The 16170-nt window shown below is 40.0% G+C and overlaps 2 protein-coding genes and 1 non-coding gene across 4 annotated transcripts in view; 1 reads left to right on the top strand and 2 right to left on the bottom strand.

Moving 5' to 3' along the window:
• sh3d19 (SH3 domain containing 19) overlaps positions 1-9097 on the top strand; it is a 16773-nt gene extending 7676 nt beyond the window's left edge. Inside the window, exons 4-21 of one of the 2 annotated variants that reach the window (XM_035660573.1) lie at positions 129-168; positions 342-468; positions 1052-1223; positions 1330-2361; positions 3198-3311; positions 3563-3675; positions 4173-4213; positions 4332-4545; positions 4635-4703; positions 4823-4966; positions 5065-5128; positions 5680-5810; positions 5945-6003; positions 6101-6330; positions 7043-7092; positions 7276-7462; positions 8052-8155; positions 8254-9097. In XM_035660573.1, coding sequence (XP_035516466.1) covers positions 129-168; positions 342-468; positions 1052-1223; positions 1330-2361; positions 3198-3311; positions 3563-3675; positions 4173-4213; positions 4332-4545; positions 4635-4703; positions 4823-4966; positions 5065-5128; positions 5680-5810; positions 5945-6003; positions 6101-6330; positions 7043-7092; positions 7276-7462; positions 8052-8155; positions 8254-8364 — 3002 coding nt within the window. In that variant the 3' untranslated portion in view covers positions 8365-9097. Of the gene's footprint in view, positions 1-128; positions 169-341; positions 469-1030; positions 1224-1329; positions 2362-3197; positions 3312-3562; positions 3676-4172; positions 4214-4331; positions 4546-4634; positions 4704-4822; positions 4967-5064; positions 5129-5679; positions 5811-5944; positions 6004-6100; positions 6331-7042; positions 7093-7275; positions 7463-8051; positions 8156-8253 lie in introns of both variants that reach the window. The other variant, XM_035660572.1, reaches the window with a different exon arrangement.
• A 419-nt stretch (positions 9098-9516) lies between these two features.
• On the bottom strand, positions 9517-13298 carry rps3a (ribosomal protein S3A). The gene is made up of 6 exons (XM_035660575.1): positions 13173-13298; positions 12475-12578; positions 11939-12126; positions 10348-10556; positions 10010-10119; positions 9517-9687 (listed from the first exon to the last, which is right to left on the bottom strand). The coding sequence occupies exons 1-6, from the start codon at positions 13232-13234 to the stop codon at positions 9560-9562; spliced, it is 801 nt and encodes a 266-aa protein (XP_035516468.1). The 5' UTR covers positions 13235-13298; the 3' UTR covers positions 9517-9559.
• On the bottom strand, positions 9867-9936 carry LOC118327654. The gene has a single exon (XR_004796711.1). It is a non-coding gene; the product is annotated as a small nucleolar RNA SNORD73 (small nucleolar RNA).
• Positions 13299-16170: the final 2872 nt, after the last annotated feature.

Here is a 16170-nt window from a genome sequence, read left to right as displayed (position 1 = left end):
TGATTTACATGGAAGAATTAGTAACCTTTTTAGGATTTCAAATTGATGTGACATCTTGATTCACTCATAAATATAAAAAAACAATGCAGAAATGTCTTAATTAATTCATTTGATCTTTCTTCCTTCAGCAAAATCAAACTCCCAGAGTGAAAATACCAGAGAAAGAAGGTAATATAAATAAAAATTACCAAGTAGAGAACTTTATAATCGATGATTTCTTCTTGTTGATCTTCTCACTGTAGTTAATGTTGCTTTAACCCTAATAAGAGCAGGAAAGCATCTGTAATGTGTATTTTGGTGTTTTATATTGGTGTCATAGATATGTATGGTTTGTGTTTCAGGCGACCAGAGATCACCATCGTCTCAGCAGAACCTCTAGCCAGTAACAACTGGTTTCCCGGAACCACTGTGGTTTTCCCTCCCTGTCCTCAGTCAGACTGGTCTGCAGGCATCCAGGCTGTTTCCCAGGTACACCTTGTCTGATTGACGGTGTTTGATTTCAAGTGGTTGTTTTTTCGTCAGTGAGCAATGCTTGGCTCTTCAGATGGGCCAGTATCTAGATTATGTGTTTCAAGACTGGTTTTGTGCTGTCCGAAAATATTTCTTTGCAATCAAGAAAGTAAAAAAATGCTAAACACAAACTGAGCATCAAATCTAAGCTCTACACAGAGCTGTAGCCAGGATTTCACAGTTCCCCTTCGCAGAAAATTGTATGCAGCCAAATAGAACGTTTTTATTTTATTTCTCATCATGAAGGTCTAAATATTATTTCAAAACATTTCTCCACAATGCCAGGAATGAAATATGTTAGTCAAAAGTTGTAGAATTTAAATGTTAAGTCTTAAAATACTGGTCAACCCAAAAAAGCCTTAACAAATTGAAGACAGTCAGTATCTGCAATAGTAGCTACAACCCTGTAAGACTAAATAAAATAATCATACTTAGCAGGTACCATAAGCAGAAATGCCATGGTATATATTGGAAAATAATGTGTGTGGGTGTGTGAACACCTCTCTTTTTCATGACTTAGCCCCCACCATCCTATGACCAGGTGATTCAAGAGAAGACCCAGGAAGAGCACATTGTCAAGCCCACTGCAGCCCCCCGCCGGACCACCTGCACCACCACAAGTGCCACACAGACTGACCCTGCGAAGGAAGAAACATCCACCACTGTCCTCCAGTATAGTGCTGCTCCACAGTCAGCAAAGAAAAGACCTGCTGGTGAGGCATACGAGAAGCATTGGTGGTTGAGTAAACGTGGACCGAACTGTCAGTTTTAAGTTTCAGTCTATTTCTGCTCTCTCATGATGATCACATTTCCTTCCAGGTAAAAAGCCACAAAAACCACCAAGGCCATCACTGCCCAAACCAGTGGACAGAGTACCAGCCACTGTAGCTGCCGAGAAGGTTGGAACTACAGTATCCACAAACACAGAGGACCAAAGTGACTCCAAGTCAGATGTAAAGCAACCCAATCAAGCAGATTCCTCTCACACAAGTACCAGATCTGTCACTGTACACTGGGATATTCCTTCAAAATATCTTGTTGCCCCTGCTGCTGCTGAAACTACACCCTCTTCTCCAGACTCACAACACAGTGAACGCCCCGTTCCACTACCTCGTAAAAAATCCAGAAAGCCGGCAATTACAAAAGAAGTCGAAGTCCAGACTTTGGTCAAGCTCAGTGAAAATTGTGACAACACTGACTCTGATCCTGAGGAGGTCACATCTAATAAGTATTTACAGGAGTTATTGGAGGTTTTTAGTGCCGATAACGACTGTGAGGAGAACTGTGATATTGTTAACCAATCAGACGAGGCTTTAGAAGGTGAAGATGCTGATGGCGAGATGAATCCCAGCCACAGTCAACGCAACATCCGGGCCAGGATCCAGGCCTTTGAGAGCCAGGCAAGCACAGAGGAGGGAAATGTGGTTGAACCAGCCAAACCAGAACCTCGACATAGGAAGCCATCCATTAAACCTCCAGTTTCTGCCAAACCCTCTGTCGCTCTCAAACTGCAGTTTAACCACAGTATATATGATGACAATCAAAATGTCTCATCCACAAACATGCCCCCAAACCCTACACCAGCCCCTAAACCTCAGCCCCCTAAGAAACCTGTGGGACAATCTGTAAGAGAGGAACTAGAGATTTTACACAGCAAGGTCCCCATCCCAAACAGATCACGTCCTTCTGTACTGAGCAGAGCCAACAGCATCTATGAAGAGGTAACATCACCAGTTCCCCCAATACCTCCAGTGAAGCCTTTTAAGGAACCTCTGAAACCCAACCTTAATATAAACAATCACAACTCAGCCTCCATCGTCACAGAGAATGAGTTTGTGGACAGTCCTTCAAGTGAGTTGCATTTTATTTTAAGTTGTATATTATAATTATAAGATACATTATTGCTCTGTAGGAATGCACCCACACTAATGAATTAGTTGATTAATCAATTTATCATCATAATAATAAACCCTTTATTTATGAGTGACCTTTCAAAACAGTGTTACAAAGTGCTGTGCAGCAATCACAGCAAATAACTGACATAGAAAATGTGGAGGCAAGAGAAAGTTAGTAGAGAAGTACATAAAAATATGTTTTTTTTTTTTCTTACTTAACCAACAAGCATTTAATTAACAATGATTATAAGTGAATATAGCAAGCAAATATTTAGTGAACAACTAGCAACTATTTGGTATTTAAAGGATTAGTTTGGGGAAATATGCTTATGCTCTTTTTTTGTTAGATAGAAGAGTTGGATGAGAAAATCAATTGGGAAACCGCTAACCTGGCTCTCACGAAAATTCAAACATACACCTCTAAAGCTTACCAATGAACACATATCTTATTTGTTTCATCCGGACAAAAATAGAAATGTTAAAACGGCAGTTTCACAAGTTATATGTGGAACTGCATATTTTATACTTAGAAGAAAGCTGGGCTAACCGTTTCCCCCCGCCTTCAGGTTTTATGCTAAGCTAGGCTAACTACTTCATGGCTCTAGCGCCATACTGAACACACAGACCTGACAGTGATATTCATCTTCTCACCTCTTCGCAAGAAGGCAAATAAGCATATTTCCCTAAATGTCAAACGTTTCCTTTTAAAGACTAATCAATCCAGAACATCCAGATTTGGTTAGTGTACCATAAATACACAGCTTTATAGTGAAATGTCTCTGTGTCTCTCAGATCACATCTTGGTCAAGCCTCAGTGTAATGTGGACAGCAATGGAGGCTCTTTCACCAGACAAAGTATAACACGGAGACCAACCACCATCAGGGTCCCCAGCAAAACTGGTTCATGTGAGTCCATCTCCCTCTTATGTACAGTAAACTTTGTGTGATTATTGAAATGTATGTGATTTACTGTCAAAATATACTTTTTTTTTAATTGTTAAATTTGATGTGTGCATTTTGGTATTGACATACATGCAATGTTTTATATGCTATAAATGCACTGTATTTTAGACATTTTACATACTGTATCTGTTTTTCTACTTTTAAAACACTTTCTTTGTACACTTCATCATCATCATCGTACAATTTCTTCTCAGTGTCGGATCATTTTCAGGACAGTCCCCCTCCTCTCCCTACTCAGAAGCCTGTAGGCTACCTAAACACCTTAGTGAACCACACACAAAGCCCGACACCCAATCTCCCCTTCCAGGTAAGATTTGCAGCACACTGAGCGGGCACAAACCTAAGAAACTTTGCAGACACTACCTGAATGTCCCAGAAGAGTTAAAAGTTTCCTCAAAACTAAGGTTATTCTTTGTAGACCTGAGTGATTTTTCTTGTCACATGTTGTTCTTTAATCTGTATTTTAGCCTTTACTCAAAACATAGTTTTTGAGTCTAATTAAAAGGTTTTGTACTATTTGCATATATCTACGTACAAACTATGACGTGGTGCATTTTGAACCCAGAACGTCTCTCTAAATCAGGTTTATCTTGTCTGTCAGCTGTGTGGTTTACCTGCTTAATTTCCTCTGCTTTCCACAAACAAAGACACTATTGTAGTCCCATGAACTCATGGCCTGCTGTTGAGCTGAAGCTAGCTGTGGCTGAAAGCTGTATGTTGTTGCCTGGTTTCTATGGTTTTCTAATTCTGTAGGCTGTGCTTGTTTTAGTGTTAGTAAAAATGTACAATTGGATTCTTCTGCAGGAATCTTTCCAGCATGGGCCACAGCCATCACTACCACCACGGTGAGTAAAGGGGGGGGGTCAGCAGTAAAATTTAAATACATTAAATAAATATGAAATTAAGATACACTTAATGTAAAAATGATAATTTACCTAACTTGATGATGCTGTTGCACTTCAGGAGGCTGAGTAAAAGCAAAACCCTCCCACCTCGCCCACCTCCAGCCAAAATAGGCCCAGGAAGACCTCCCCCACCCAGCTTTAAGGCCACGGGTCGATCCCATTCAGCATCATCGGAAGCTTCACCAAAACCCCAGGCACAGAAGCCCCACAGGAAAGGACCCGTCTTACCTCCAAGGCCCTGCCCAGGCCACCGTCTTTACAACAAATACACTGTGAGAGAGAGATCCCACTGCACGACTAAGTGCTGTAATCATATTTCAAATACCACTTGATGGGTTTAATTTTTGCTTTCTGTCACCAGCTTCAGCTTTCTCATGGGATTGGTGCCTCTGACTACAATGGGAGTAACACAGGAGAGCTGTCATTTCAGGTGTCTACTTTTACTGGCTTGCATATTTGCCTTTTACATAAAATTCCACAATCCCTCTGAAGCAAATCTATAGAGTTCAGCCAGTCAAAGTGAATACGCTGTGTTGGCCTTTTTAATAGAAAAACGAAGTGCTTCTGCTGCTGGAGGAGATTGACCACAATACGTTTGAGTGCCAAGTCGGAGACACCAGAGGCAGAGTCCACAAGTCTCGCATAAAGGTTATAACTCCCCTTGACCCCGTCTCACACATGTCCCCACCACAGGTAACTTATCCTACGATACTTAAGACTACCTTGCCTCTTTTGTGCCCAGTGGGCTCTGATCAGTAACCTTTTGTTTTGTCTTTGTTGTCTCCCTACAGGATGCTGGTTCAGGTGGAGGTGGTAATGGGCTTAAGGTGCAGGCCATACATGACTTCAATCCAGGTGAGACATCAGTTTTTTTAAAACCAAAAAGCTTGATACCACTCTATATGTTATGTGTTAATGGAGCTAGAGACTTAAGGCAGTTAGCTTACCTTAGCATAAAGACTGGAAGCAGGGGGAAATAGCTAGCCGGACTGTCCGAAATTCAAAAATAAAGGGTTAACCCTAAACCAAAGTGCACTTATTAACATGTTGTGTCTCATTTCTTTATTCATACACAGATGGAAAGTAAAAAACAAAAATGTGTGATATTTTTGCATTTTTTGAGAGAGCCAGGCTGCTTCCTGCCTTTATGGTAGGCTAGGCAAACCAGATATGAGACTACATGGATTCGTATTATTCCTCTTACTCTTGGCAAAAAAGCAAATAAGTCTGTTCCAAAAATGTCAAACTACTCTTCTAATGCATATTCATTTTTAAAACGTACTTCCTGAATCCAAGTCAGCGTAACTGAAATTCCTCAAATCATTGGTTATTTTGGAAATTTTGATCATGTTCAAGTTATGTTAATGATGCCATAAACAGCTGATGTGTTTGCTTTGCACACACAGAGGGTCCAGGAGAGCTGGGCCTGAGAGCAGGAGATGTTGTGAACATGGTGGAGCAGGTGGACAGTGATTGGTACAGAGGCACCTGTAGGGGATCTACTGGTTTCTTTCCTGCCAATTACGTCAAAGTCCTGGTAAGTTTCAACCAAAACCGAAAGTCAAAGCATCGATGACCTCTTTGGTGAAAGCAAGGCTATTAAATTAGAGATGTTTACTGTGGTTAAGGATTCCCTGAATTAAACAATTTCAATATCATTTCTCCAATTAGTCAAATTCACCAAAACCCCTCCCTGAACGGAAAGCAAAGCCACCATCTGCAGCAGTCAGGTACTGTTTATACATCATAAATTCTTTGGTTTACGAACTTTATGAACTACGCCGATGAACCAACCCGATGTTTGAAATGTTCTTGCCTCCCGTAAAGTGGTCCGAGATGCGTGGCGAGGTTCGACTTCGAGGGGGAGCACAGCGACGAGCTGTCATTCTCTGAGGGGGATGTGATACAGCTGAAGGAGTTTGTTGGACACGACTGGGCTCGGGGACAGATTGGCACCTCTACTGGCATCTTCCCTCTAAACTTCGTAGAGGTTATTGAAGATCTGCCTTCGCCCCCAAGTCAGCAGCAGACACAGTCCACCAGGATAGCACTGCCTGGTAGGTTTTATTTTAGATCCCGGAATCGAAGCAAAAGAGCGGCTGTGTCCATCAGTGAAGAGCCTTTAGCCATCCTTTTTCTTTGTGTTGGCTGGCATCTCCCTCGGTGGCATGTCAGGAATTTGTGCCTCTGTTTCTATTTCATTAAACAGCTGTTTACAAAATACCTCTCAACTGTGAACTTGACGCCTCCACAAACTCGTAGCCAGGAGTTTGGACATACTGAGGTCATGCGTTGAAGTGATTTCCCCCAAAATTTCGCCAAAGAAGTATTTTGATACTTTAATCAGTTGGCTATTTAATTGTTTTTAATTTTTTTATGTAATCATTACAAGTTCAACACAACAACTAAACTCTAAGTAAATGGTTATTTCCAGGAACCTTCCTAGAAAACTATTAGTAAGAAACACAACAACACTTCCTATCATGACATTTGAAATGCTGTTTTTTAAAAGCCTTTTAAATGACATTTTGGTGAAGGAATACTGAATCTTATAAATACTGAATTTGTTTATTATTTTGTTGGCCTACAAGTCGCAAAATTCAAATATTCACAGTATAAAATTATAAAAAAAAAATATATAGAATGTAAACTGATGTAAAAAAACACACATATTGATAATAAACTACCTCAAAGTGTGTCCACAGATTTATGTTCCCTTATTGGTATTTGCGTCTCATTTTTAAATAACCTTTCATTTTTTCCCCACAGGGATGGTTGCTTCTCCGAGCACACACCCTAAAGCTGCCAAACCTGCTCAGGTAACCAATATTTATATAAACAGAAGCATCAGTAAGGATGATGCTGGTTTTACAACAGAGCCAGTGTGTTCGATAAAACAAAAGTCACAGATGAAGTTTTGTTAGAGGTGAATATTGCCTATTTGTTGACATTTTCCGTCTTTATCAGTAACAATTTCTTCTGTTGTTCTGCCTACAATGCAGGCCTCCCCGGCCAGTGTGGAGTGGGTGGTGGCTCTGTATGACTTTGCCGGGAATTCCGACGGCGACCTGTCCTTTCAAAAGGGCGACTCTATCCTAATCACCCAGCACATCGACTCCGAGTGGAGCTGCGGTCGGCTCAACGGCAGAGAGGGCATGTTCCCCAGGGCTTTTGTTGAGAGCAGCGCAGGTATGAAGTTCTCGCAGAATCAGTATGTTTACAGGACATTACTGGCTATGTCCTTCCAATCTGTTGCATGGGACTGGGTGTCAGTAAAGACAAACATTGAGATGGAGCATCAGCGAGAGGGTCTTATAGTGCTACCATGTGGCTGGTAGAGAAAATAACCTGTTACTTTACTTCAAGTAATTGATATGTGGAACAAAAAAAAAACACTTTTTATCTTTCTAACACTGAAGTTGTAGTGCAGCTACTCACAGGGGCAAGCAAGGTTATTGACAGTTTGGCTGCAACCAAGTTAATTTTATTTTTACTATCGATTCATCTGCCAATTACTTTCTCAATAAACTGTTTGGTCTATAAAAGCGCATCTTAAAATTTTATTAAAACTCAAAGTTACAATCTTCAAATTGCCATATTGTCCTGACCAAGATATTGTGTTTAGTATTTCAAAGAAACTCACCAAAAACAAAAGGACCAAATACTATTAAGAAGCTTGAATCATCAATTGTCAATTGTTTCAGTTCTACTTGGCACAAGTGGACAGATTGGTCAATGGACCAACGTCATTATTCATTAATATGCCTTCTTCCAACAGGCCAGCAGTCATCTAATAACCAGCAGAATGTAGCTGCTGGTGGTAGCAGAGCCAGGGCCATGTTCGACTTTACGTCAGACTGTGAAGAGGAGCTCTCTCTGCAGGTATGGTGATTGATTTGTTTTCTCCCCATGATATAAAACTATCTACTGAAGCACCGACATTCAAACAAACAAAATCTCTCGCTCTTCTTTTCTTTCAGGTTGGGGATATTATAACCAACCTGGAGTCTATTGATGAGGAATGGTTCCTGGGTGACTTGAGAGGGAAACGGGCCCTGGTACCTAAAAACTATGTGCAAGTACTGGGATAGTGTCATGTGCCTTTCAATAGGACGAGAGAGGGGACACGGATGGAAAACCAGAACTGAGATTTGACTACTTTTCAACAGTAGACGTCTGAAGTGAACTCTTAAACTGGAATGCAGTATTTCATCTCCAAGTCGTGTATCATCTTTTTTCACCTGCTGCCAAAAATTTAGTGTTCACTGATTAATTTATCACGTTTAAAATTAAATATTATAATAAAGCTGCATGACCATTTTAATACCACAGATGCTGATTTACATGCCTTTTTCTGCACCAACTGTACATTTGCACCATCTAGTGGTTTGTCTCATTTCTCTCCCGTTACAGTTGATTACAGTACCTCCATTACATTTTGTACAATATGAGCTTATACCTTTTTGATACTTTTCCTTCATATACTGGTTTATTGATTTATGTGGAATTAGGTTCAAATAAAGGTCAGACCACTGCAGAGGAACAAAAATTATTGCTGCCAGATCAGGATTACTAATTCAGAAGCCGTGGGGTTTTGCACTGCTTCACTAACAACCCCTTTGCTTTTTTTTTTTTACAGAAATTCAGTTTTATATCTGGAAGCAGCAGTTTCTCCTCGATTTACTAAATATTAGAAAACCTCCAACACTACTTAGTTTGAAGTTATTTTTTACTATTGTTTCATCTCTTGCTTTTGTCTTGTGGACTTTGTAACATCCATTTTCAAAAAGTGCTTCATAAATAAATATTTATTGTAACACAAAATGAGTTGTGCATTTATATTTATACTGGATACTCAAACCACTAAAATAGTGGTTCAACCTTTTAGATTTGTCTCACCCCTAATCAAAATCTCTGCTTCAGGTCTAAAAGAACAGAAATTCATTCTCTTTACTGGAGGTATCTAGGCACGTTAACATGTATAAAAACATGACTTAAACCTGCTTCCGATCTCATTCCATGGTTTAAATTACCTAGCATAGATTGGGTCCCACACTGGTACAAAATATGAACACCTTGTAAAATAATGCAAATACAACTTTGGGGACTATAGCCCTAAAGCACAAGTCTCAATGTAGTTTTTGCAGGGCTATAGGATTTAATGTCATTGCTTGTACAAGTTTCTGTTGTGCCTCTACTACTCCCATTATATGCATAAAAACACTATACAGACAACAGTACAGTTCGTTGGTCATTTACATTTTTTATTAAATCTGTCAGGGTGTTTTAGACCGTCTCCTGGATGGGGGGCTCATAGCCATCGGCCCTCTCCACCTTGGCTCCAGTGTCATCACCGGTTGCCTTTGCTGCACTGCCGGCGCCGCCCTCACCGTGGAGCTCCATCAGTTTGCCCACTGAAACAGAACACAAATAACTTTTACCCCAGGCTTATAACTAAAAAAAAGTTAAGAGGACACTGGCAAATGTAAGCAGCATGGCCTTTCACACCTTAACCCCATGTGAGATTTTACAGCAGCCCAAATATTGCAAACCTGTTGCATTTCTCCACACAAATACTTTTTTCTTGTGAGGGAACTTCAGGTGATCTCATTAGGCAGTAATCAGGCAATCATCTGGGACCGAAACAGTTGTCATCATTTGTTCCCACCGTTAGAATGAAGGGGGAAAAAAAAAAACACACTGGTATAGCCAGTGTTATAGCGGTGCATCACTTACACTCAAACTTGGGCTTCTTAAGCATCTTGACCTTGCGGACATAGACGTCGTGCAGAGGGTAGATGGACTGGCAGGCCTTCTCAATGTCCTTGCCAACGCTGTCAGGGATCCTGGAACACAAACACAATACACAACACATTAATGAAGAGGGTACAACACCACTAATGCAAAAAACATTCTTATTTCATTACTCCTGCTCTACATGTACATTACCTACAATGCAATGTTTTAGAAATGAAACCACTGCTGACATTAGAAGATGCAATAAAGACTCGTTTGTTATCAAAAATACTTGGAACAAACGATCATTCAGGGGCAGGAGAAACTTTACGACTTACAGTTTGTTGACGACTTCCTTCAGGTCGTTGGTCTGAACCTCACGGGTCATGATCTCCATCATCTTCTTGCGGATCTGGCGGACCTGCTGGTGCTGGGCGTAGGAGGTCTTTCTGATCTGGTTGGTGCGCTTCTTTGTGAAACCCACGCAGAACAGACGCAGAAGGTAGCCGTCGGTGGTTTTCACATCCACATGGGCTTCAATCATGGTCTGAACAGAAAAAACAAGAACAATCTTGGTCAGACTTTATAAGAAAGATTTCAACCCAAACAGTGGCAACCTCTCACCTTTCTATCTGTGATAGAGCAATCTAACACCTAAACTCTGCTCACAGTTCCTGCACCTGCTTTTTACCACATTTCATTCTTCCAGGATACATTTTCACACCTCTGTACCAGACTAGTTTCATTCACTTGGTGTTTGGTTTATACACTTATTTATTGCCTTGTTAATTAAACTAGTAACTTGGCATACAATGGATATTTTAATATTTAATAGATAAATGGACAACCATCTGCCCATATTTCATTAGACAAAATTAAGGTTTTGCAACCAAAACCATTCAATTGCAGTAATTGTTATCTGTTGTTTTAGCACACTTTGTAAAGCAAGTAGGTTAAAGTTATTTAGGTTAAAGAAATCCACCAAAACACCAACTTAACTGTTCTTCCATGTTCATGGAGCACAACAAAAAGATAACCTAACCATGTTTCAGGATTAGTAAGGTTACATCCTTACACTTCACTCCTGACTGCACAGTTCCTGCAAAGGGCAGTTAGCAGTGGAGAAAGTTTCTGTGCACTGCGTGTATTTTCATTTCACATTCATTGTACTGAATCTTCCTATGAAAAACTTGACCTTTATTATTTATATTTCATGGGGGTTGCTGCTACTCAGCCAATGTGTATACAAAATGTCACTGTTGGCCAAAACACACATTGTGTGGGTGACAATAGCCACATATGCTAGGGAGGAATTACTGCCCTCCAGTCGACCCAACACTTGCCAAATAGATATGATAAGTCCCAACTCAGCTCCCCTAAAAGACCAAGACAATTTACCCCCAATTCACAAGTTGTTACCTTTGGTGAAACATTGTGATTTCACCAATTCATTAATATTCTTAATATGGTTTTAAATCCCACCACTCACACTGGAAATAGCTAAACCGCCTATGAATCAATAGCACAAGCTGGAGAGAAGACATTTTAACTAAATGTTTCTCCCAGCAACCTCAATTAACCACAAATGCTCTTTGTTTTAGCACTCTTTAAGTTTCCATTGAGGCTTGTCAGAAACTGTTTATTACCGCTATCACTAGAGCAGTGAACACCTAAAAATCTGACACATTAAACTGTCTTTCCAGCTAAATTTCTCCAAGCACTCCACAGATTTAAAAATAAACTCACCCTCCAGTCACAACCCAAATTCCCTTGTACACTACCAGTGCTCCTAAATCCAGCTCATGTTGCAATGTCCTCCCCCTTAATTTGTATTTAAGGTGTATAAACCTAACCATTAACATTTTATACTACAGTGAAACGTTGAGAAGGACATCCAATGTCGTTCACAAAAACCACGTCAACCATTACCTGCCACTTCTTGACCATGGAGCACATCTTGTCGCGGGTCAGGTCCATGCCGTGGAAGTTGGTGAGGCAGTTCTTGCCCTGAACGTCCTCGGTGATGAGCTTGAACTTGCGGAAGGCCACCTCGTCGTTCTGCAGGTCAGCGAGGCTCACCTCGAACACGCGTCCCTTAAGACCATCAGAGGCGATTCCTGGGTGGTTGCGGATGAAGAGCGCGAGTTAGAAAGCGAGGGACCTCTGAGACCTAAAGTAACGATTATCTCTGGAATCAAGGAATTGATTCTATCTATACATCTATAGCTCTCGTCAGTAATCAGAAACCATCGTCGCCAAGAGGAGGCAATAACTAACACACTAAGACCCAACATGTTACCGTCCTTTAAGAGCACTTTAAGAGTATTGTTTTGAGTCTCACCCTTTAATATTTAATATACACTCATCCCCCCTTCACTGATACTGTAGGCATGGAGTTTGTCTTCAATTTACAGTCTACTAAATGTGAGACAGCTTCATGTTAATGCACATATATGTAGACTTACTGGTTCCCTGAGTCCTGGTGACCAAGGTCTTGCCAAGATTGCGGATGTTGAACATGGCTGGTGCCTTGACATCATACCAGTCCTTCTTGGAGAAAGGGTCCACACTGCAGGGAGAGTAACAAACCACAAAATGAGCAAACAAACACAGACATCAGGACACTGACTGGACGAGCACGCATCATGGAGGATTTACTTCCATCTGTTCAATTCACGTGTCAGCGATTTTATAAACACCTTAAACATGAAATTCAGACCCTCGTACTGCTCGTTTGTAGACACTATCATTATCCTAATCAGTGGTCACTTAATTGTGGCGTGTAGCTGCCATGTTGATGGGTAAGCTCGGCTCAATCCATGCTAACAGTTGGTAGCCTCTCGCAAATAGCAGATACTGGCCGAATATACGCACATTTACAGATTTTTACGCTTCCTTTGGGAATAACTCACTGCAGTTTAAATGTACAAGTACGGTCAAATCAGCTGGGTTATAACAAAGTACTACAGCGGTGAATAAAGGGGACACAGCATGCTGCAACTCCCATCAAGCGCCACAGAGGCCGGCGACGACGAGACTAGCACTGACCCCCGTTAACATCTACTTAAAATCGGCTTCATCCTCAACATCTCTCGCACCAAAGTTAGATTAGCGAAAAGGGCGAAGCCTGTTTCGTGTAACGATGTGTGAATTTGCTACTTACATCTTCTTTTTGGCACCTTTTTTGCCGCCTTTGGTCAGCCTCTTATTCTTGCCGACTGCCATGTTGGCTACAGGGAGTGAAAGAGGAGGAAGAACGAAATCCCGCGAGAATTAAAGAGAGACTGAGGTCGTGAGATTTGTCTTAATCTCGCGAGTCCTTGTGGGGTTCATCTGGCGCCCTCTGCTGGCAAAAGGCTAATATTGTAGTAATATAATGAAGTAACTACTACAAATGACTTTATTTGTGGTGTATTGATTATGCTTTTAAAAAACTTACACTTACAATTACATACAGAGAAAAAAGAGCACTGATAACGTAAGTGGAGCAATAATGTTAATGGTATATATTTATTATTTTAGTGTACTGGTAGTTATATTAATTTAATCAATTAATATAGAAGAAAAACTCAGTTTTTTAAATTTCTCTGAAGACTTACATCAGGTTTTTGCAATTGAAAAATGAATTAAAAATTAAATGTTAAATATTTCAAAGCTGAAAATTTAGCACAATTCAGTAGAAATTAAATTTCACAATTAAGATAAGAAAAGATAAGATAATAAGATGTACCATTATTGATGCATGTAGGAGAAATTCAAATTAGACACAGCAGCATAGGGGATTAGTGCAAAGAGTAGAGAAGTGCATGTACAATAAGAATATTACAAAATATAATAGAAAACAGACTATAGATGAAACGTATATACACTATATGAAACATGCAAGTAAAATGGTGTGCAAATATTTTGAATTAGTGTAGATATTAATTTCTTTATAAAATTAAAATTCGAACTGATACAAGTAATTCACCAAGTAATTCAAGTACCCAGTAACAGTGCCAATGATTACTTGGACTCTCTCTGAACAGGCAGAACCAGTCTCTAGGTGTGTTAATGTGTCATACAGGTGTGTAGCTTGTTATTCACCCACAGTGTAACAAAGGGAAGAATTTTGTCTGTTAAATAAAACAAAAACAATCTTCTACACACTCATAGTGTTCATGTGCAGTATTATTCCTTTACCTGTTAAATAACTGTTGCAGTCCGACCATTGGTGACGTAAACACATTTGTATGTTCGCATCTAAACAAGTAAGTAAAGTCTGCTAAATGCAGTGTGTCTGTGCACACAAGAAAACTCTGGACAGATTAAATTGCTTGCTTTAATGACAGGTTTAATCTTTCGTCATCATTATATTGTCATCATTATTTTGTCATCATTAATGCACTTTTCTCTGCTTTCTATGTGTTTAAAGTGACTCTCCAGCATTAGTCAGACACAATCCGAGAGTAAAGCTCTTGGCAAGTTCTCATCGATTTAACTGTTCTCTCTGACACTAAATCATTTGCAGAAATAATAATCTTCTGCTCAGCTATAAGACTTGATGAACAAGATTGCAGAAAGAGAGAGAGAAAAAAAGATGATTACAGTAAAACTTTGATATGCCACTGAATGTCTCACACTTGGAGTCTCATTATCTCTCTAGCGTCCATTTAGGAAAAAAACTATGGTTCATGTTCAATTCAAAGGTCAGTAAAAGCTTTTTTAAAGGCGTATTTAAGCAGGAGCACCTATGGGCTGTGGTGAACAAGTCTGCTGATTTCAGGACATTACATCAGAGACGAGGCCTGCGTCTCATGGGTGGTGCTGTTGGCTTCCATGACTCCCAGGGTCCCCGAGGGCTCAGCAACACTTTACCGGGAGGTCAATGGTAACGGTGACGCCAGCTGCCTCTGTGGCAACAACACTCATAGTTGCTCAGCACATGCTGCAGAGCAAATACAAAGTAACCAGTATGAGCAGAGAAAAAGAGGAGACAAATACTTGACAATGTGGGCATTGTTTAATACATATATGGGTACGTATTTTAACAACCAGATTGGGTTTGATTAGATTTCATGCAATAATAGATGAAACTGGGGACTTCTGAATAGATCAGCTACGTAAACATCTCACGTGGCATGGGTTGTTGGTGGTAATTTGAAAAGGCAAGCAAAGCAGAGCTGTCACTTTGCTTTAATGTTTGGTTTTTCCACTGCCTCGGGATGCAGACATCTGTCAATGTGCTGTTGTGCTGCAGAAAAACAAAGCTCTAAATACATTTCAACCCCTGTCACGCTTTCTGTTTTTTTCATAGCTTAAAGCCTTGTTTAGTGCCTGTTCAACATATTAGACTACCTAAAAAAAAGAAGTTACAACTTCCCCTCTAGGGATGATAGTGTTGGACAGTAATGTACTAATTCGTGGTATTTTTTTTCATCTGTTATAATCACACATTTGTATTCAGTTGCTTTGTCTCAGTACAGACAATATCCTCTGAAATATTCTCTAAGGGTTTATTGTTCTGCCATTCAGTATGCAGCCCTGTGTCATATGAAACATGGAGTTTCTTCAGATTAATCTGGGGTTTGTAATGTAGGTATTGCCACCCTGTTCACTTTCTTAACTGGTACATTAAGACCCTAAGGTCCTATTGCAGTGATACTACAGGAGACTAAAGCAATACAACAGGCCTACTATAAAGTCACAATAAAAAGGTCTTGGACCTTGTCATGAGTTCTAAAGACACATGAGCTCAGTAAACAGTACACATTGAAATCAGTTCTGCATTTTTGTTATTAAAAGATTCCATTTGGATAATAGGATATTGGGATAAAATATGGCGGGGTTTAAGAAAAATAATAGGATACGAGATACCCAGGTCTTGTAAGATTATTTATCTAGGAAATTTGACACAAGATATAATACAAAAAGAGGATGAATATCTTGTTAAAGTTCTACTATCGGCAAGTAAAAAAGCAATAACAAGGTTATGGTATAAAGCAGAACCCCCGACCGTGGAGCAGTGGGTGAGCACTGTGGAAGAAATATTTGTAATAGAAAAAATTACACAGAAACTACGATTACAAGAGACACAGTTTCAGGAAAAATGGGAAAAATGGACGGATTATAAAACACAGCAAGAGGACACCACCATCACCACTGGACAATAAGGACACAGA

Source organism: Morone saxatilis, unplaced genomic scaffold (assembly GCF_004916995.1).
Source record: "Morone saxatilis isolate NCDOM2014 unplaced genomic scaffold, NCSU_SB_2.0 Contig17, whole genome shotgun sequence".
Taxonomy (NCBI): Eukaryota; Metazoa; Chordata; class Actinopteri; family Moronidae; genus Morone; species Morone saxatilis.
Note: the sequence above shows the minus strand (reverse complement) of the source record. Positions and strands in the feature narration are given on the sequence as shown.

What these genes read in the sequence shown, in the direction of transcription:
- rps3a (XM_035660575.1), bottom strand. Translation starts at nt 13,234, where the DNA reads ATGGCAGTCGGCAAGAATAAGAGGCTGACCAAAGGCGGCAAAAAAGGT. An exon ending in CACCAGGACTCAGGGAACCA is followed by an intron (nt 12,127 to 12,474) that starts GTAAGTCTACAT and finishes GCAACCACCCAG; the next exon opens with GAATCGCCTCTGATGGTCTT. An exon ending in CCATGGTCAAGAAGTGGCAG is followed by an intron (nt 10,557 to 11,938) that starts GTAATGGTTGAC and finishes TTTTCTGTTCAG; the next exon opens with ACCATGATTGAAGCCCATGT.